General features: G+C 68.1%; 1 protein-coding gene across 8 annotated transcripts in view; it reads left to right on the forward strand.

Annotated features, from left to right (window-relative positions):
• CEP170B (centrosomal protein 170B) overlaps nucleotides 1-18,165 on the forward strand; it is a 30,041-nt gene extending 11,876 nt beyond the window's left edge. For 3 of the 8 annotated variants that reach the window (XM_036113726.2, XM_036113698.2, XM_036113744.2), the window contains 16 exons: nucleotides 1,233-1,311; nucleotides 2,144-2,202; nucleotides 3,173-3,311; nucleotides 3,956-4,093; nucleotides 4,247-4,705; nucleotides 4,952-5,724; nucleotides 5,804-5,974; nucleotides 6,463-6,553; nucleotides 6,723-8,405; nucleotides 11,823-12,066; nucleotides 14,591-14,750; nucleotides 15,083-15,226; nucleotides 15,362-15,450; nucleotides 15,809-15,902; nucleotides 16,000-16,051; nucleotides 16,159-18,165. In XM_036113726.2, the coding sequence (XP_035969619.2) occupies nucleotides 1,233-1,311; nucleotides 2,144-2,202; nucleotides 3,173-3,311; nucleotides 3,956-4,093; nucleotides 4,247-4,705; nucleotides 4,952-5,724; nucleotides 5,804-5,974; nucleotides 6,463-6,553; nucleotides 6,723-8,405; nucleotides 11,823-12,066; nucleotides 14,591-14,750; nucleotides 15,083-15,226; nucleotides 15,362-15,450; nucleotides 15,809-15,902; nucleotides 16,000-16,051; nucleotides 16,159-16,394 (4,611 nt within the window). In that variant the 3' untranslated portion in view covers nucleotides 16,395-18,165. The remainder of the gene's footprint in view (nucleotides 1-1,232; nucleotides 1,312-2,143; nucleotides 2,203-3,172; nucleotides 3,312-3,955; nucleotides 4,094-4,246; nucleotides 4,706-4,951; nucleotides 5,725-5,803; nucleotides 5,975-6,462; nucleotides 6,554-6,722; nucleotides 8,406-11,822; nucleotides 12,067-14,590; nucleotides 14,751-15,082; nucleotides 15,227-15,361; nucleotides 15,451-15,808; nucleotides 15,903-15,999; nucleotides 16,052-16,158) is intronic. The other 5 variants (XM_036113720.2, XM_036113712.2, XM_036113705.2 and 2 more) reach the window with 5 other exon arrangements.
• The last annotated feature ends 915 nt before the right edge of the window (nucleotides 18,166-19,080 follow it).

Consider the following 19,080-nt stretch of genomic DNA (forward strand, 5'->3'; position numbering starts at 1 on the left):
GAGAAATGAGGCTGTCTGCTGGGATACCATGTCCTGGGGGATGTGTGACCTCCTTTGTGAGCAGGGAGGGGGTCAGGTGAGGGGTCCCTCCAGGGTCCGGTGTCTGGCTGTGTGGGTGTGTGGTTTCCTTCTGCCCGAGGAGGGCCTTCCGCCCTGTCCCCCCCAGCTCGTGAGGTCTGCCCTCTCCATCCTGAGCTGGGGGGTCCCACAGCAGCCTCAGGCTGCCTAGTGCTGGGCACTCCTCACCACCTCCCATGCGGGGCTCCCGGGTGGGGGTGTCTCAGGCTCTGCTGCGGTCTGCCCCTGAACCCCTCTTCTGTCGGCCCTCCTGTCAGACAGAGTCGCCCTACCTGAATGGGGCTGCAAGGAGAGTGAGCATCCCCTCCGCCAACCTGGGCTGCATGGGGCACTGGCCCCCCAGACCGCCTGGGCTCTGAGAGGGTCCCCCGGGCTGCGGGCCTGGTGTGTGCTTCTCAGAGGCCTGAGTGACGTCCGCAGAGTTGGGGCCAAGTCTCGCCTGCCTGTGCAGTGCCGAGCCACGGGCACGGGATGACAGGCTGCCCCCATGCCGGGCCTGCTGCCCTCCACTGCTTTGCAGGAGCTCACGGACTCCCGCGTCGCCGGCAGCGTGTGCAGACTGAGCTTGCCGGGGTTCCAGCCCTCTCAGGCCTGCTCTGCTGCCCCGTCTCTGCACCACCCAGCCCTGGCCTGGGACCCCTCCCTGTGGACCCACCCTCCTGCTCTGCCCCTGAGACCCCCTTCTGTCCTGAAACCAGTCCTCCCTGGTTCTCGTGCCTTCCACCAGACGCTGGCACACTTGCAGCGCCTGAGCCCCTCTGTCTTTCCTCTGTCGCCTGGCCTGCCCCAAGGCCCTCAGAGCGTGTGGGGCTCTCTCCCCGATCTGGCCAGAGTGCAGTGTCCAGTAGCCAGCCAGTGAGAGCCCCTGGGGGAGGGAGGAGGTTTCCGGGGAGCAGGCAGCCTCGCACAGCCCGGCCAGCCTTGCCATGGGGCCACCCCGCGGGTGTGCCTTGGCCGCTGCCACTTCAGGGTCCCGGGTGCTGGACGAGGCCAGGCCTTCGGCGGTCACCTGTCCCGTGGTCCCTGCAGGGGTGAGGCTGGGTGCACGTGTGTCCGAGGGACAGTGGCTGGCCCAGAGCAGTATGAAGGAGGGCACCGCAGAGTCGCTGCCCCACCTGCTTCTGGCCGGGCCCCGCCACCTGTTTCCTCCGCAGACCTTCGTGAATGACGTGCGCATCCCGGACCAGAAGTACGTCACGCTGAAGCTCCATGACGTCATCCGATTCGGCTACGATATCCTTTCCTGGCCGTGCTCCCTCCCTCTGGCCTCAGTCGTCCTGTTGTCCTGGCAGTCGTAGGGGCCTCCATGGGCACAGCTGGGGCCCACGGGCGTCACAGAGTAGCCAGCATGACCCCGGGCTGGGCTCCAGCCCGAACCCCGGCCCCTGTGCCCCCGACAGAGGCCCCGGTCACGGGCACCTGCTTCCCGTCTCCCAGTCTGAGCTCACACAGGGTCCCAGGAGCGAGTGAGCCCTCCCTGGGACCCAGGGTCCCTGGTGGCCTGGGGGCCGCCCAGGCGTGGCGTTCTGTGCTCGAGCATGCGGGAGCGGGGGCTGTGCCTCCACCCCGAGCAGCCTGGTTGCCCTGGGGACCCGTACACGTGGCAGGAGCACGTCCTCTCCTCTCTGCCCGCCTCGGCCAGCTCTCGTGTTGGCACAGCCGCTTGTGGGTGTGGACCCAGCCGCTGTCTGAGGCCCTCCCGACCCCAGATCCTTGGGAGGCTGGTGCCGAGGGGAGGTCTGGGGTGGGAGCTGGGAACTAGCTGCATGGCAGGCTCCTGGGCACATCACCTGCCCGCCCTGCCCCGCACTTCGGCTGAGGGGTTAAAGGGCATGTGTGTGCCGTGATCTGGAGCAGCGTCTGTCCTGCTTCTCGGACTCAGAGCAGCGTGGACACGGGCCTGGTGCACAGGCGGGTGTGGGGGCGGCCCAGCCCCATGGCTGTCAGTCTGACTTGCCCAGAAGCTGTCTGCTCCTCTCGCTGCGGAGAATGCCTGTACCACGTGGCCCTTGTCCAAAGGCCAGCCTGGCTCTTCTGCTCTGGGTTCGCCTTAACCTGCGGCCACATTCCAACATGTACGTGCTGGAGCGCGTGCAGCACCGGGTCCCCGAGGAGGCGCTCAGGGTCAGTGCCAGCACGCGGCCAAGCGGCCCCACCGTCCCCGCACCCCTCCTCCTGCCCAGCACTCCCACGCCTCCTGGCTCCCTTGGCCTGGCGGTGGCGCCTGGCCTGGCCCGTCCTGCAGGCCGGCCCGGTCTGGCAGGTGGGGAAGATAGTCGTTTCCCCAGGCGGATGCAGCTGCAGGTGGTGGCTGAAGGGGGAGGCTGCTACCCAGCTCGGGAGGGGAGGCCCAGAGGCATTTGGGGTGCCAAGGAGGACCCTAATCAGGCTGTCACAGGTGGTAGCTGGGAACGGGCAGGAGGGACCTGGGTCAGGGGCCACGGTGGGTGGGACGTCTCCCCTCCCCTTGCTCGTTTGTGTGGGAGTCATGGAGCATCGACTTGGGGGACCCTGCCCAGAGCTTCACCCGGGAGCCCCTTGTGGGGGCGACTAGCCTTAGCGCCGTCTTTCAAGCGGGCTGTGGGCAGCCTGCCCAGAGTCACACGGGCAGTGTGAGCCTGGGTCTGACAGCTGCAGAGCTCAGCCAGGTGGGGCCCCTGCACGCACAAACACACTCCACGCATCCGTACATGGGTGCATGCACACAAGCGTGCACGCCCATGGTGTGCTCGGATAGACCACTGTTCCCCACCTCCCGTGGCCCGAGCCGCTGCCCCCGTGGCCCAGGGCCTGTTCCACCCTTCTCTGGTGGGTCCTGAGGTGGGGGTTGCGTGTGACCTCTGATGACTGCTGCCTGCCCCAAGCAAACCCCAGCTCCTTCCTGGAAGCTGTGTGGTCCTGAGAACCGCCCCTCCAGGCTTGGGCGAGGACCCCCAGCCTCGAGCCTCAGGATGTCTCCTCCGTGGGTGTTGTGAGGGAGGCCTCATGGTGTGCGGGGCCAGTCCTGGCCCTCTCCGGACCAAGAGGGAGCGGGCTGCCCTGGGTGTCCTCCTGGGGCCGACCCCGCCCTCACCCCCGGCCCCCCTGCCCGCAGCACGAGAAGTATACCAGCCAGCTGCAGGTGAGCGTCAAGGGCCCGGCCCCCAGGAAGGGCGAAGCGCTGCCCCAGCACACCCCTTACTGCGAGTCCTTGGGTCCCAGGCCGGAGAGGGGGGACCGGAGGCCAGGGGCAGGTAAGGGTAGTGTTGCAGCGGGGCCCAGGAGGGGTGTGCACACAGGCCTGCCGCCCCCCCGGCCTCCCCCGTGGCTCCCCTTGATCTGCCTGCTCTGGGTCGCGCTCCCCTCCCAGCACGGCCCTCGCCCTGCCTCTCAGCCTCTGGGCTCACAGCACAGACCTGCCCTCCTGTGGGCTCAGGCATCCGGGTGCCCCACGCCTGCACAGCCCGAGACATGCCCACCCGTGTGCACTGCCCCCTGCTCCCCGTGTGGTCTGGTCAGCCTGTGGTGGGGCCCGGCTGTCAGGGTCGCCCCTCTGTGGCCCGAGCCACTTCCAGACCTTGGAGAGAGACGCGCCTGGCCGTGGACTCCTGTCCTGCTGCCCTCGTGGGCTCAGCCAGGGCTGGAGGGGTTGCCTGCCCCAGGGTGGGGGCGCTGAGGACCCTGCTGCCCCAGGAGAGCCTCCTGCACAGGGAGGCCTGGGCGGGTTGGGGGCAGCGAGCATCACCCGCCGTAGATGTGGAAATGGGCCTGGAGTGGTGAAGTTGGAGCACTTCGGGCAGGGCCCCGGGCTGAGATGGGACATGACACCAGGACCCCTCCAGAAGCCAGCGCCTTCCCAGCCCTGGGTCTCCCCTCCTTGTCTGTGCTGGGGCCCCAGTGACCCAGGGTCGAACTCCCTGTCCTCGAGCAGAGTCGGCGGCCTACCGCACACCCCTGTATGGGCAGCCCTCCTGGTGGGGGGAGGACGACAGCGGCAGCCCCCCCGAGGACCGGCGCCAGGAGGAGCCCTACGCAGGTAGGTCCCAGAGGCCCCTGGCACTTCTGAAGGGTGGCCGGGCTGGAAATGCCGGTTCCAGGGGAGACAGCTGGCTGTGCTGGTAGAGGTGGGCGGGCCAAGGTCGGCACCCTGCAGCCCCCGAGGACACGTTTTCTCCCCCCACCCACCCAGAGCGGCCCAAGGAGCCGGCACAGCAGGACGGGGAGCTCCCAGGGACGACTGGCTTCCGGGCAGCGGCGGAGCCTCAGGGCTTCTCGTTCAGGCGGGAGCCCAGTTACTTTGAGATCCCCACAAAGGAGGCCCCGCCGCCGCCGCCGCGGCCCCCTGAGGCGCCGGCCCAGGAGGCACCCGCCACGGCCCCCGTGGTGCAGAGCCACGCCTCCTTCACCATCGAGTTTGACGACTGCAGCCCCGGCAAGGTGAAGATCAAGGACCACGTCACCAAGTTCTCGCTGCGCCAGCGACGGCCCCCAGACAAGGAGGCCACACCCGTGGAGGCTGTGTCTGCTGAGACCAAGGTGGCCGACTGGCTGGTGCAGAGTGACCCGAGCCTGCTGTGCCGGGCGGGCCCCGGGGATGACCGTCACAGCACCAAGAGTGACCTGCCCGTCCACACCCGCACCCTGAAGGGTGAGTGCTGGGCGGGCCGTGATCTCACCACCGCGCCTGCGCCTCCCGGTGGGGCGCCCTCACCAGCTCGATTGATTTCCCGCCTGCAATTAATTGCCAGAGACCTGCCTCCCCAGTTGGGGCAGTTGGGCGTGTTCCCGGTGCGCATCTCGGCCGCGTGTGCCGGGTGCCGTGCGCCGTGGGTACCACGTCCCCAGCCTCGTGGCACCGCTTGGGCAGGGGGTGAAGAGGCTCCCCTCCCCCCAGGTCGCTGCGTCCTTTCCCTTGGCCTGATGCATTGGGGTCCCCCACCCCCAGGCCACAAGCATGAGGACGGCACGCAGAGCGACTCGGAGGACCCCGCGGCCAAGGCAGCGGTGGCGACGGCCGGGGTCCCTGCGGAGGGCAGCGGGGCGCACGTGCGGCTGCACAGACAGATGAAGCGGGACCCCCAGGAGCTGCTGCGTAACCAGCAGGCCTTCGTCATCGAGTTCTTCGACCAGGACACGCCCCGCAAGAAGCGCTCCCAGTCCTTCACACACACCCCTCCGGGGGACCCCAAGGCCGACAAGCGCCGAGGCCCCGGGCCGGCGGACAGAGACCGCTCCGGCGTCCCTGCTTCGGCGCGGGGGGCAGGCGGCAGCTCGGTGCCGCAGCGGGCCAGCTCACTCAAGCGGGAGAGGACAGAGGAGCGCCTGGGGGGCCCCTCGCCCACCTCCCGGGGCTCTGTGCGACCCTTTGGCAGCGTGGGGCGCCGCTCCCGTCTGGCCCAGGACTTCATGGCCCAGTGTCCGCGGGAGGGCTCCCCGGCCACCCGGCCCGGCCCTGACAAGGCATCCCCAGCGTCACCGGCCCCTGAGACACCCCGTGGGGCCAGCCCCGTGGCCCCTGTGACCCCACCACCGCCCCCTGCCGACCCCCAGCTGAGCAAGGCTCGCAAACAGGATGAGGACGACAGCCTGAGCGATGCGGGGACCTACACCATCGAGACAGAGGGGCAGGACCCGGAGGTGGAGGAGGCCCGCCAGATGATCGACCAGGTCTGCAGGGCAGGGGGCTGGGGGCCTGGCCGGGGTTGGCGTGGCTCTGACCCGAGGGCCTGGCCATCCCTCCTTCCAGGTCTTTGGGGTACTTGAGTCTCCTGAGCTCTCCAGGGTATCCTCGGCCACCTTCCGTCCGGTCATCAGAGGGGACAGAGACGAGGCCAGTGACGGGGTCGCCCAGCGAATGGCGCTCCTGCAGGAGTTTGCCTCCCGGTCGGTGGGCATAGCCACCCAAGGGGAGCTCCAGGTAAGTGGGAGGCACGCTGCCCTGGGGAGTGCTGGGACCCCATCATCGGGTCCTGTATGAGCTCGAAGGTTATGGTCTCGCCTGCGCTGGATGCCTCATACAAGGCTGGGTTGAACCTTCCCTGAGGGGTGTGCCCACCTGGCAGGTGGCTGGGGCCCTGTATGGAGGGCTTGAGGACGGGTCCCAAGTCAAGTGGGGCCCCTGGGCGTGTGCCCACAGGCAGGGCTGGGCCGAGCCACAGCTGCTGGCCTCTAGGCCCCCGAACCGGGCTCAGGTTAGGTAGTTAACGTTGGGGTTCTGTAAGCTCAGGAGTGCAGCGGGGGGTTTCCTGGCTGTTTCTTGGGTGGGGGGGGAGGGGGCCGTGCCACAGGTCCAGAGATGGCGTGTTTGGGGCCAGGGGTTAGGGTGAGCTGTCCCCACGGGTGAGGGTCTCCATGGGGTTCCTCCCGCTCCGTGCTGCAGACACACGCTTGTCCTTTGCTCCGCAGGGCCTCCCGGTGCCGGGCTCCCCTGGGGGTCAGAAATGGGTGTCCCGCTGGGCCAGCCTGGCCGACAGCTACTCAGACCCAGGCCTGGCAGGTGAGTGGTTCAGGCTCAGCCACGGGGAGGGGGTGGGCCCAGGCTTTCCACCGGACACGCGGGCGTGAGTGCGTGCCAGCCAAGTCCGGAGGAGGGTCAGGCTCCCGGCGCGCACCGAGGGCCTGCAGGCCCGGTGGCCACTCCAACCAGGCCGCCCTTGTCTCTGCAGGGGAGAGCCCTGGGCACAGAGCGGGGGAGCTGGAGGGGACCCTGCCTGTGCGCCAGCGACGGCGACTCCCACAGCTGCCCAGTGACCGCGCAGACAGCCCTGGGGGCCTCGAGGCCACCAAGAGGAGCGGCCCTGGGCCTCCGGAGCCAGGCAGTGAGCAGGCCGGCTGCCTCTTGGGCCAGGAGGACTTGGAGCCTGACAGCCTCAGCGATGCCAGTGGGTCGGACGGTGGGCGGGGCTCCGAGCTGGGTGGGGGCCCGCAGGAAGAGAGACGCAGGAGCCCCCAGGAGGGACCACCGTGGACAAAGGGCCGGCGCTCGCCAAGGGCCCCTGGAGAGCCAGCCCCCGCCTCGTTCTTCATTGGGGACCAGAACGCGGAGACAGCCTTCCCCAGGAAGCCATCAGTGGCTGCAGGGGAGGTGGACGGCCCAGGGCGGGTGGCGAGGGACGGCGTGTCCGTCAGCTCCGGCGGGAGGAGGGTTATCCAGCTGCGGACAGAGCAGTCCCCGGAGCCCGAGAGCCCTGCCCCGGCCTTGGTGGCACAGGAGAGCTTCAGCAAGGAGCCGGCTGGTGGCCCCCCAGCGCCCGGCCAGCTTCCACGCATCTCCAGCCACCCCCTCCTGCAGGACCTGGCTGCCGCCCGGGCCTCACGCATGGACCTGCAGCCCCAGGACACCCACCTGATCCTGAAGGAGACAGAGACAGCCCTGGCAGCCCTGGAGGCCCGGCTGCTCTCCAAGTCCACGGAGGAGGCAGAGGGCCCGATGGGCAGCACCCCCGGGCCGCCAGACGACTCCCTGTCCGGGGACTCTGACGTGGACACAGGGAGCACAGTCAGCCTGCTCAGTGGTAAGAACGGGCCCAGCCCAACCAGTCCCCAGCCCGCGGGGCCGCAGAAGGAGAAGCCGCTGTGCCCACCAGCAGCACAGGACCCGGGGAGCGTCTCCTCGAACAGCGCCCGCGAGCGGCTCTCAGACAAGCATCGTCGCGCTCCGGGCCCCACGGACGTGGCCCGTGCAGAGCTGGGGAGGCGCCTGGCTGCGCGGCGTGGCGCCGGGGCCCGGGCATCCTCGGACTGGCCTGACGAAGAGCGAGGCTCCGGCCTGGCCCACCCGCCTGGCGCAGACACGGTCACCTCTGACCACGAGGCCCCCGTGGCCCCTGGGGCGGGGCGGCCAGGGCCTCGCCGGAAGCCGGCACCCGCAGCGCCATCCCCGGGTCCACGGGAAGAGCAGGGCCGTGGCTCGGCCCAGAAGGCGCAGCAGGTGCTGACCCGCTCCAACAGCCTGTCCACCCCTCGGCCCACGCGGGCCTCCCGGCTGAGGCGGGCCCGGCTGGGGGATGCCTCGGACACGGAGGCGGCCGATGGCGAACGGGGGCCCCCGGCCAACCCTGAGCCGGCGGGGCGGCCAGCCCCCGAGCAGGCCAAGAAGCTGTCGCGCCTGGACATCCTGGCCATGCCCCGGAAGCGGGCGGGCTCCTTCACCGGGCCCAGCGACTCCGAGGCGGCCCCCGCCCGCGCCGGCTTCTCTGGCCGCAGCGTCGAGTTGTACTGCACTGGCCGTAAACCCGTCATGGCCGAGGCTCGGGCCGCCGCCGCCAGGAAGGCTGCCAATACCACCACGGCCCCCCGCCAGCCCTTTAGCAGGGCCCGCCCGGGCAGTGCCCGATACTCCTCACCCAGTGAGTGCCGCGTCAGCCAGGGCGGTGGGTCCGCAGTGTTCTGGGTCAGCCCCACGCACGGCCGTGGGGCCCCCCGACTCTGGCCCTAGAGGAGCCCCCGTTCCCGGGCAGGCCTGTCTGCACAGACACACTCGGGTTCCTCGAGCGTGCGCGGGTCCGCGTCCTCCAGCGAGCCCGGAGGGAGGGGCTCCTGCTGACTCGCGGGTGGGGGCCTGTGTGGCTGTGGACAGCAGGCTGGGGCTGCCCACTCTGCCCTGGCGCTGTCCCCTGGGGGGCTGGGTGCTGGGGGAGGCCGTGTCAGTCTCCCACGCAGCCCCGGGCGGGGTGCCGAGGGACGGTGCTGTGGTCGCTGGTGCTTGTCTCCTGCCCGGGGTGGCTGGAGGGCGCCGGGCGTGCCCTGCTGAGGCTGCAGACGCGCCCCCTCCCTGCCTTCCGGGCTGCGGGGGGGGGGGGGGCGAGGAGTGCCAGGGCCGGTTTGCTGGAGGAAGGGATGGAGCGGGACAGAAGAGTGGAGGGCTGGGGACCACGGCTGGGTGCCAGCCCACTGCCCCTCCCTTCTTTTTGGCGGCGTGTGTGTGCTGCCGCCCGGGGCCTCAGAGCAGGGCGGGCGAGGAGTGGGTCCCAGACCAGGCAGTCAAGGGAGGGGGCTGTGAGGGCCGAGCCCAGCCACCCTCTGTGGTCCCCCCAGGCCTGGGGCTGATCCACGTGGGGAGGTCTACCCTGATTTGGGGTATCCGTGGGTTCCATTCCCTGCCACCAGTCCTGCCGGTTCCCATCTGATGGGTACAGACCCTCCCCACAGGACACGGCCTCTGCCCACGGGGTGACTAGTCTCAGGCCCGTGGAAATGCCAGGCCGCCCGTCCCTCCCCGACCCTGCCTGTCCAACCCGTCCCTGCCCATCCCTCCCTATCCCTGCCCGTCCCTCCCTGACCCTGCCTGTCCAACCCATCCCTGCCCGTCCCTCTCCGACCTTGCCCATCTCTGCCTATCCTTCCCCGACCCTGCTCCTCCCTCCCCGACCCTGCCCGTCTTTCTGACCCTGCCCGTCCGTCCCCATCCATTCCTGTCCCTGCCCGTTCATCCCCGTCCCTCCCCGTCCCTGTCCGTCTGTCCCCATCCCTCCCCGTCCCTGCCCGTCCGTGACCCTGCCCATCCCTCTCTGTCCTTCCCCAACCCTGCCTGTCTTTCCCTGACCCTGCCTGTCCGTCCCCATCCTTCCCTGTCCCTGCCCGTTCCTGCCCATCCATCCCCATCCATCCCTGACCCTGCCCCTCCCTCCCCGACCCTGCCCATCCCTCCCGGACCCTGCCTGTCCCTCCCTGTCCCTCGCCTTCTGTCCCCATCCCTGCCTGTCCCTCCCCATCCTTCCCCAACCCTGTCTGTCCTTCCCCGTCCCTCCCCGTCCTTCCCAGTCCCTGCCCATCCCTACCCGTCCCTCCCCGTCCCTCCCTGACCCTACCTGTCCCTCCCTGCCCCTCCCCATCCTTCCCCATCCCTGCCTGTCCATCCCCATCCCTCCCTGTCCCTGCCGTCCCTCCCTGACCCTGCCTGTCCCTCCCTGTCCCTCGCCTTCTGTCCCCGTCCCTGCCCGTCCCTCCCCATCCTTCCGCAACCCTGCCTGTCCTTCCCCGTCCCTTCCCTTCCCTGCCCATCCCTCCCTATCCCTGCCCGTCCCCGTCCCTGCCCATCCCTCCCCGTCCCTCCCCTTCCGGCCCCGTCCCTGCCCATCCCTCCCCGTCCTTCCCCAACCCTACCCGTCCCTCCCTGCCCTTCCCCGTCCTTCCCTGTCCCTGCTCATCTGTCCCTGTCCCTGCCCGTCCCTCCACGACCCTGCCCATCCCTCCCTGTCCCTCGCCTTTTGTCCCCGTTCCTGCCCGTCCCTCCCTGTCCTTCCCCAACCCTGCCTGTCCTTCCCCGTTCCTCCCCGACCTTCCCTGTCCCTGCCCGTCCCTCCCCATCCCTGCCCGTCCCTCCCCGACCCTGCCCGTCCCTCCCCATCCCTGCCCGTCCCTGCCCGTCCCTCCCCTTCTGTCCCTGTCCCTCCCCGTCCTTGCGTGTACCTCCCCGTCCCTGCCCGTCCGTCCCCGTCCCTCACCATCCGTGCCCATCCATCCCTGTCCATGCTTCCCTGACCCTGCCCATCCCTCCCCATCGTTCCCTGACCCTGCTCATCCCTGCCCATCAGTCCTTGTCCTTCTCTGACCCTGCCCGTCCGTCCCCGACCCTGCCTGTCCCTCCCCATCCCTGCTTGTCCCTCCTCTTCCGTCACTGTCCCTCCTCATCCTTGCCCGTCCCTCCCCGTCCCTGCCCGTCCCTCCCCATCCCTCCCCATCCCTCCCCATCCCTGCCCATCCATCCCTGTCCTTCCCTGACCCTGCCCATCCCTGCCCGTCCATCCCTGTCCTTCCCTGACCCTGCCTATCCCTGCCTGTCCTTCCCTGTTCTTCCCTGACCATGCCTGTCCCTCCCCGTCCTTCCCTGACCCTGCTCATCCCTGCCCATCAGTCCTTGTCCTTCTCTAATCCTCCCTGTCCCTCCCCAACCCTGCCCGTCCCTCCCCGTCCCTCCTCGTCCCTGCCCGTCCCTCCCCTTCTGTCCCTGTCCCTTCCTGTCCTTCCCCTTCCGTCCCTGTCCCTCCCCGTCCTTGCCCGTCCTTGCCCGTCCCTGCCCGTCCCTCCCTGTCCTTCCCCATCCCTCCCCATCCGTCTCCGTCTCTCCCCATCCCTGCCCATCCCTGCCCATCCATCCATGTCCTTCCCTGACCCTGCCCATCCCTGCCCATCCATCTGTGTCCTTCCCTGACCCTGCCCATCCCTGTCTGTCCATCCCTGTCCTTCCCTGACCCTGCCCATCCCTGCCCATCAGTCCTTGTCCTTCCCTGATCCTGCCCGTTCCTGCCCATCAGTCCTTGTCCTTCCCTGATCCTGCCCGTCCCTCCCTGTCCTTCCCCATCCTTCCCCATCCGTCTCCGTCTCTCCCCATCCCTGCCCTTCCCTGCCCATCCATCCGTGTCCTTCCCTGACCCTGCCCATCCCTGCCCATCCATCCGTGTCCTTCCCTGACCCTGCCCTTCCCTGCCCATCCATCCGTGTCCTTCCCTGACCCTGCCCATCCCTGTCTGTCCATCCCTGTCCTTCCCTGACCCTGCCCATCCCTGCCCATCAGTCCTTGTCCTTCCCTGATCCTGCCCGTTCCTGCCCGTCCCTCCTCGTGCCTCTGGGCTGGTGGTGGCCCAGAGCCGTGGAGCTCTGTACCTGTTGGCGCTTCAGCTGCTAGGCCTCTGGGCGTGGGGGGGCAGCTGCCGCGGCTTGTCCTGCAGCGCTGGGCGCTCGTCTGGAAGGACCCGGGGCTGCCACAGGGTGCTGAGCGCTGCTTTGTTTTGTTCTTGCTTCTGGAAACAACTCGTGCACCCAAGGCACGCGTCGCCGGCAGCAGGGCTCGGATTGCACGTCCACATCCGAGGAGGAGTACGGCTCCCACCATGGCTCCCCCACACACACACACTCCCATGCCTCAACAGCCACGCAGACCCCGCGGGCTGGCAGCTCCAACCGGACTCGCTCCCGGGCCCCCATCCCCCGGGACACGGACGATGAGGAAGAAGATCCTGACCCCTACGGCTTTATTGTGCAGACGGCAGAGATCGCTGAGATTGCCAGGTGAGCCCAACTCAGGGGGAGCCTTCGAGCCAGAGCGCCCCTCACCTTGGGGCCAAGGGCACCCCCAGGGCAGGTCCTGGGCTGGAGACTCTCTTCCCGAAGGAGCTCAGCAAGGGCTGGTCGATGGAGGGGTGGCTGGGGTGGGCGGGTGGGTGGATGGAGGGGTGGATGGGTGGGTGGGTGAGATGGATATCAGGTGGCTGGGTGGGTAGATGGGTGGACATTGGGTAGGTGATGGATGGGTGGGTGGGTGGATGGAGGGCTGGAAGGATGGCTGGGTGGATGGTTGGGTGGCTGGATGGGTGGCTGGATGGGTGGATGGGTGGGTGGATGGGTGGGTGGATGGGTGGGTGGAAGTTCGGCTGGGTGGATGGAAGGATGGAAGAATGGCTGGGTGGGTGGATGGAGGGGTGGATGGGTAGGTGGATGGATGGCTGGGTGTGTGGATGGGTGGGTGGATGGTTGGATGGATGAGATGGGTATCAGGTGGCTGGGTGGGTAGATAGGTGGATATTGGGTGGGTGATGGATGGATGGGTGGAGGGATGGATGGGTGGGTGGAGGGATGGATGGGTGACTGGGTAGGTGGGTGGAAGAGTGGATGGGTTGATGGGTGGGTGGATGAGATGGATATCAGGTGGCTGGGTGGATAGGTGGGTGGATATTGGGTGGGTGATGGATGGATGGGTGGGCAGGTGGATGAATGCAGATCTGTCCAGGAGGGTGTGGGTGCTCTGGTATGAGGAAGAACTGTACTATTTTTGTTAAAGATGAACTGTCATGTGGTTATTTCCTGGGTCACTTCCAGGCCAGGAGCAGGGAGGCTGGTGCAGAGGTGGTGGAGACTGGGGAGTGGTCTTCCACTGAGCAGTGGTCAGTGCTACAGTGGTTGGGTTCTGTGGGGCTCGTGCAGGGGCAGGAGGAGTCCGGGGATGGGTGAATGGTGAATGTTTGGTACTGAGAATGCTGAGCTTGGGCCCGTGAGCCTCCTAGAAAGGTGACCCAGAGGCAGGTGGTTCCTGGGAGAATGGTCCGTGGGGGTGGAGACACAGAGATGGCGACAGAGGCCATGGCGGCTGGAGGTTGAGTGGAGAGGACCTGCAGGGCTTGAAGAGGGCCGGGGACGGAGCTCCCAGGACGCGGGGGGCGGTGCACAGGGCTGACAAGGGGGCGGACTGCTGAGGAGCAGAGTGAGGGTTCTGGAAGGAGGCTGCTGGGTGAGAGAGGCGAGGGGCGTGCAGAGGCGAGGAGGGGGGATGGAGGGGCCCCTGTGGGCTTCAGGGCCTCTGCCCCAGAATGGGCAGGCTTGGGCATCCCGATGTGCCGGGGGCCGGAGAGAGGACGTGGGGGCTGGTGCTAAGGCAGGGCACACGTCCATTTGGCATCCGTGACTTTGAGGAACGTCTTTCTGTGTTTTCTGGACGTAGGGAAGGTGGGACCCAGTTGGGGGGCCCCCATCTTGAGGGGGCCCAGGTCAGCCTTGCTGGGGAGGTAGGGGCCGGCCGGGGTAGTTTTCTCCAGCTGTGCTCAGCATTTCTGGGAGGGGCTGAGCTCGGGTGGCCATGCCAGGCAGGGCTGCAGGTGGCGATGGGAGAGGATAGGCCCTGAGGGCCGGCTGGGCGGCGTCCCGAGCATGCTGGGACAGCTGAGGGTGGTCGCTGGGCCTTGGTGGGCCTTGGAGGCCCCGTCACTTGGGCGACTGCAGCAGTGATGTGCCGAGGAACCTTGAGGGTGTTGCTCATGCGTCCTCGAGTGAAGGGAGCGGTGTGGACAGTGACAGGGGACTCCTGCACCCCCAGCCTGGGCCGAGGGCTCTAGTCCACAGGACAGGCTGTTTGGGGGACCTGATGTGCTTCGAGGACAGCGCTCAGCCTGGGGACTTCGTGGGCACTAAGGGGTAGAAGGTGCTCCTGGTCCCTGCTGGCCTCTGTCCTTTTCCGGGTGGCCTGAGAGCCTGGTGGGGAAGCTTGCCTAACCCGTGTGGGGTGTGAGCGGGGCCGGGCTGGGCCTGGGAGCCTGGCCGCCCGTGGCCTCCCTCCCTCCCCTGCGGGGAGGTTCCTGGTCTCCGCCTGCCTGTCTCACCCGTTGCTTGCCTCTGGCCCTTGTCTGTGACCCCTTCCCTGCCTCAGTGTCCCTGCCTGCAGAGTAGGGCCTGGGTGGCCAGAGGGAAGGTGTGGCCTACTCTGGAGCATGGGGGTGCCTCCGCCCGCCCTTCCTGCCCAGCCCCAGCCCCACCTCTGCCACCCTTCTTGGGGCATTGCACACTTGAGCCTTCTTTGGGGCCCTGTCTGTCTGTCACTGCCAGTGGCCGGTTGGGCACAGTTTGGGCCAGGCTAGCGGCTGCATGCCCTCGGCCCCTACCCCTCACCCTGCACTTGCCTCTTGGGAAGGGCTCCTGCCTCCACCTGAGAGGGGAGGTCGGCCCGGGGAGGTTTCCCTCAGGCTGCCGACCCCCCGACCTCCCCGACGCTGGCGCCCCGCCCAGGACGACCCTACAGGACCCGCCTTCTTTCCTGCGGGTGCAGGCTGAGTCAGACACTAGTGAAGGATGTGGCCATCCTGGCCCGGGAGATCCACGACGTGGCTGGGGACGGCGACTCGCTGGGCTCGCCGGGGCCCGCCCGCAGCCCCTCCCTCAGCAACGTGCCCAGCACCCCTGCTTCAACCATCTCCGCCCGTGAGGAGGTACGCCCCGCCACGCCCCTGCTGAGGTCTGGCCTGGTCCCCTGGTCCTGGCCGCGTCGGCCCCGCCCCGCACAGCTGCGTGCCCGGGCGGTCCGAGCCACGAGCCCTCACCAAGGCTCTGCGTCCCGTGCTCGGCTCCCGACACGGCCGCCCTGAAGCACGGGGTCTGGGATCCGCCTTCCTTGGGGGGCTGGGGCGTCCCGGGGCCCCCAGCGGACTGGGCTTGGGGTCCGCTCCGTCGCCCTGCTGTTGTCGGGGCGGAGGCATGGTGTCTGCCCCTGCTGGCGATGCCCGCACCCTGGAGGGCTCTCACCACCTGCCCTTGTCCGCAGCTGGTGCAGCGCATCCCCGAGGCCAGCCTCAACTTCCAGAAGGTGCCCCCTGGCTCCCTGAGCTCTCGAGACTTGGACCAGAACATGAACGACTGCTGTGAGGACCCCCTCGCCAGCAAGATGCGGCCTCGGAGCCGCGAGGAGGCAGGCACCCCCCCGCCCCTTAGAGAGCTGGCTTGGCTGCGCGCACGGGGCCCTCCCGGCCGGGCGCTGGGCTGTGCCTGGGGAGCAGGGCCTTCCGGAGGGCTCCGGGCGTCATGCTGACACTGGTCCTCACAGGTGATCTTTGACAACCTGATGCTGAACCCTGTGTCCCAGCTGTCCCACGCCATCCGGGAGAACACGGAGCACCTCGCCGAGAAGATGAAGTGCGTAGGGCCCTGCGAGCTCTGTGGCCAGTGGGAGCCGCCCCCCAGACTCCCCTCAGACACAGACACGAACATACACCCATCAGCGAGGACCTGCAGCGGTGTGTGGGGGGGGGACACCACCCAGGGGGTGCCCGTGCACACACGCATGCCCGGCTCCCGGGAACCAGAGCCCCAGGATGACCCCAGCCTCCAGCCCAGCCCTCCGCACGTCAGGCCCAGAGGCCGGGACTCTGGCTCCAGCCAGCCCCGTTCCGGCGCTGGGGTGTGTTTCCCCTTGGGCCCAGGCGGGGGGGGTCTGGGCTTGCCTGTGTCTGGGCTCCACATCGCTGTCCTCTGCCTCCCCCCTCGGCGGCAGGATCCTCTTTCAGAACACAGGGCGTGCCTGGGAGGAGGTGGAAGCCAGAATCAACTCGGAGAACGAGGTGCCCATCCTGAAGACGTCCAACAAGGTGAGGGCCGGCCTGCGCCCAGCCGCCGGGCTGCAGGGAGTGGGGTGTGACCCCCTTGGCGGCCCTGCTCCATCTGCCCCCTCCCGCCCGCTTCCAGGAGATCAGCTCCATCCTGAAAGAACTCAGGCGCGTGCAGAAGCAACTGGAAGGTGGGTGCGGCCCCAGGTGCTGCCCGAGGCACCAGCAGAGGGATCCCGGGGTGGGCCGGGAGGCAGGAAGGACCCGCCGGCCGGCCTGACCCTCCCCGCCCCCGCAGTCATCAACGCCATCGTGGACCCCAGCGGGAACCTGGACCTGCTGACCGGGAACCGGGGCTCCGCGGGCTCGGCCCAGCTGGGGAAAGGCCGGCCGGCTGCCCAGAGCCCATCCTCGCCCCCCTCGGCCCTGCCTCTGAGGAGCTTCCCACAGCGGGCGAACTGCGGGTCCCCGGGCCTCCCGGACCCTGCCTTCCTGCCCGACTTCCTCCCCGATGCCGAGAGGTTCCTGATCTAGGCGGCCGGGGCCGGGGCGGCCTCCGCGTGCCCTGGGTCCAGCACCTTCGGCACCCCTCGTCTGCCGCCACGGCCCTTCCCGGCTGCGGACGGTTTGCCACAGACCCCCCACGTGCCATAACCCTGTGGGCAGGTGCCTCTGTGCCCACACCCTCCCTAGCTCCCAGCCGGCGCCCCAGCTGGACGGTCCAGCCCCTGTGGCCACCCCCGCTGGCCTCCTGGCCCAGCTCCTGCTGTGGCCTCCGCCAAGGGCCCGCGTCACAGGTGTGTACCCCGCCTCCTCCCCACTGCTGTTATTTCTGTCTTTAGCTTTTAAGGAAAGAGTGGCCTGGGCCACTGCAGCAGCCCCCGGGCCTGGAAGGCCCTCGCCCCGCCTCTTGTGTTGGGGGCGGCTGTTCTGCTGAGGGCTCCCGTGGGCTTACGTGTCCCGTCCCTGTGTGCTGGCCGGGGCCAGGCGGAGGAAGAGGGGCTGGGCCGGGGGTGGGGGCGGTCATTCAGTGCCAAACACGGAGCCGGGAGGGGCTGCTGAAGCCCCGGGACTCGAGGGCAGGGTGCCCCCGGCCAGCGCACTCACAGCCAGTTCTGCCGAGGGCCGGGCAGCTCCCCGCTGCCCCGGGGTCGGGGTCCTGGGGCAGGGATGTGGCCTGTGGAGGCGTTTGGGGCGGGAGCCCCACTACTTCAAGCCTTTGGTGCCAATGCAACTGCCAAGCCCACTGAGCGTGCAGGCTGCGGCCACGCGGGCCGAGCACACAGGCACGCCCGTGGCGGACACGTGCGCCCAGGCTCACGGCTCGCCCAGGCGCGTGTCCACAGCGTGGGGCAGCTCCGCCCAGCCACGGAGGCCGGGCTCCTGCACTTGGCTTCCTGTGGTCCTGGGCTGGGGGCTGGGGGAGGGAGGGGGGCACTAGACCGAGAGGGCGGGAAACCAGGCTTCCAGAAGCTCCCTGGGCTGCACCCGCTCCCCCAGCCTCACCCCCGTCCTGCCTGATGCTGTGGGCATTCCTGGGGTGTCTGCAGCCAGCTCGGGGCCCTGCAGGCTGCTGTGCTCCTGGTCCCGTGGGGGGTGGGGGGCAGGGAGGGGCCCCCAGGGACAGTCTTGCCTTCTCAGGGTTCTTTCAGCTGGGAACACGCCGGGTGGGCAGAGCACCCCACCCCCGGGGCAGGGGGGGTGTTTCTGGAGCCTCTAAGCCAAAGAGCCCGTGGGCTGTGGCAGGTGGGGGCGGGTCGCTCTGCACCGTGCCTGGTACCTGTGTGAGTGGCGATTGCGGGATGGGGCCTGGGGCCAGTGGGTGAGTCCGGGCCGCCACGGGTGATGTGCGTCTCTGTGTTTACATTTAGCTGACGTGGAGTCGCGTGCATGGGTCCTGTGCCCCCCCCCCCGTGATGTTTACGTGTGTGTGTGAGTGGTGGTGGGCTCCCTGCCGGGCCCCCCCCTCGAGCCTGCTGTGTCCACACGGAGGCGGCGCTGGGCCCCCCCGGCCTCCTGCATGCCCCCCACACTGTTGCCCACAGCCTGTCCCCTGGGAACAAACAGTGGCCGTTCTCATGCACCCACCCTCAGTGATTGCTGTACACGTTTTTTTATTCACAAATTCCTGTTCCCCCCCCTTCCAGCCTTCGACTTGGGTTCGGTAACTTATTTGTCTGGCTCCTTGGAGGTACTTCTGTATGTGTGTCCTCAGGTGGTCTCATGGATGTCTCTCAGAAAACGGTTATTTTATATGAGTTGTCATGGAATTTGTTCTAATAAATCATTCTATCACATGGCAAGATCCCGGCGTCTGTTACCTTGAGCTCCTTTCTCCACCGTTGGTGTCTGGGGTGGGGATGCTTGGCCCGTGGGGTCTCCCTTCATTTGCCGGGAAATCCCATTTGTCCCCCGAGACCAGGCATGCTGCAATGCCCAGACCTTGCCACCAGGGGGTGCTGTGGGCGAGAAAGCAGCAGGGAAATTTCAGACGTTTGCTCCTCAAAAGAGAAGTTATTTTATTCCAGCCATTCAAGGACAGGACGACCAGAAGCACCGTCAGGTAGGCTGTTCTGCAGACATGTACCAGCCGAGGGGCACGGGCACCGACTGCCGAGCCACAGCTCCTTCCAATTCCTCCCCGCGGTTCATGGCTTTGGAGCATGCCCAACTTGACACCAGGGCTGTGGTGACGTCACACCGCTGAGTGCCTAGGGCCTCCGGTCTTAGACCCTGGCGGGGGGCAGGGTCGCATCCCCCAACTCCGCTGCAGGGAGGACCCAGAGGAGCTGGACAAGTGGGCTGGGGAAAGTGTTCAGCCTGCTGTCAGCCCACAAGGCTAGCTGCCACAGACCCTGTTCTCCAGGCCTCTCGACCACAGCACAGGAGTGCCTGGTATCCGCTCTGTTCCCCACGCCAGCTCTGTTCCCCAGTCCAGCTCTGTTCCCCAGTCCAGCTCTGTTCCCCAATCCAGCTCTGTTCCCCACGCCACCTCTGTTCCCCAATGCAGCTCTGTTCCCCACGCTAGCTCTGTTCCCCACGCCAGCTCTGTTCCCCACACCAGTACTGTTCCCCATGCCAGCTCTGTTCCCCACACCAGCTCTGTTCCCCACGCCAGCTCTGTTCCCCAGTCCAGCTCTGTTCCCCACACCAGCTCTGTTCCCCACGCCAGCTCTGTTCCCCAATGCAGCTCTGTTCCCCACACCAGTACTGTTCCCCA

Source organism: Halichoerus grypus, chromosome 8 (assembly GCF_964656455.1).
Source record: "Halichoerus grypus chromosome 8, mHalGry1.hap1.1, whole genome shotgun sequence".
In the NCBI taxonomy this organism is placed as follows: Eukaryota; Metazoa; Chordata; class Mammalia; order Carnivora; family Phocidae; genus Halichoerus; species Halichoerus grypus.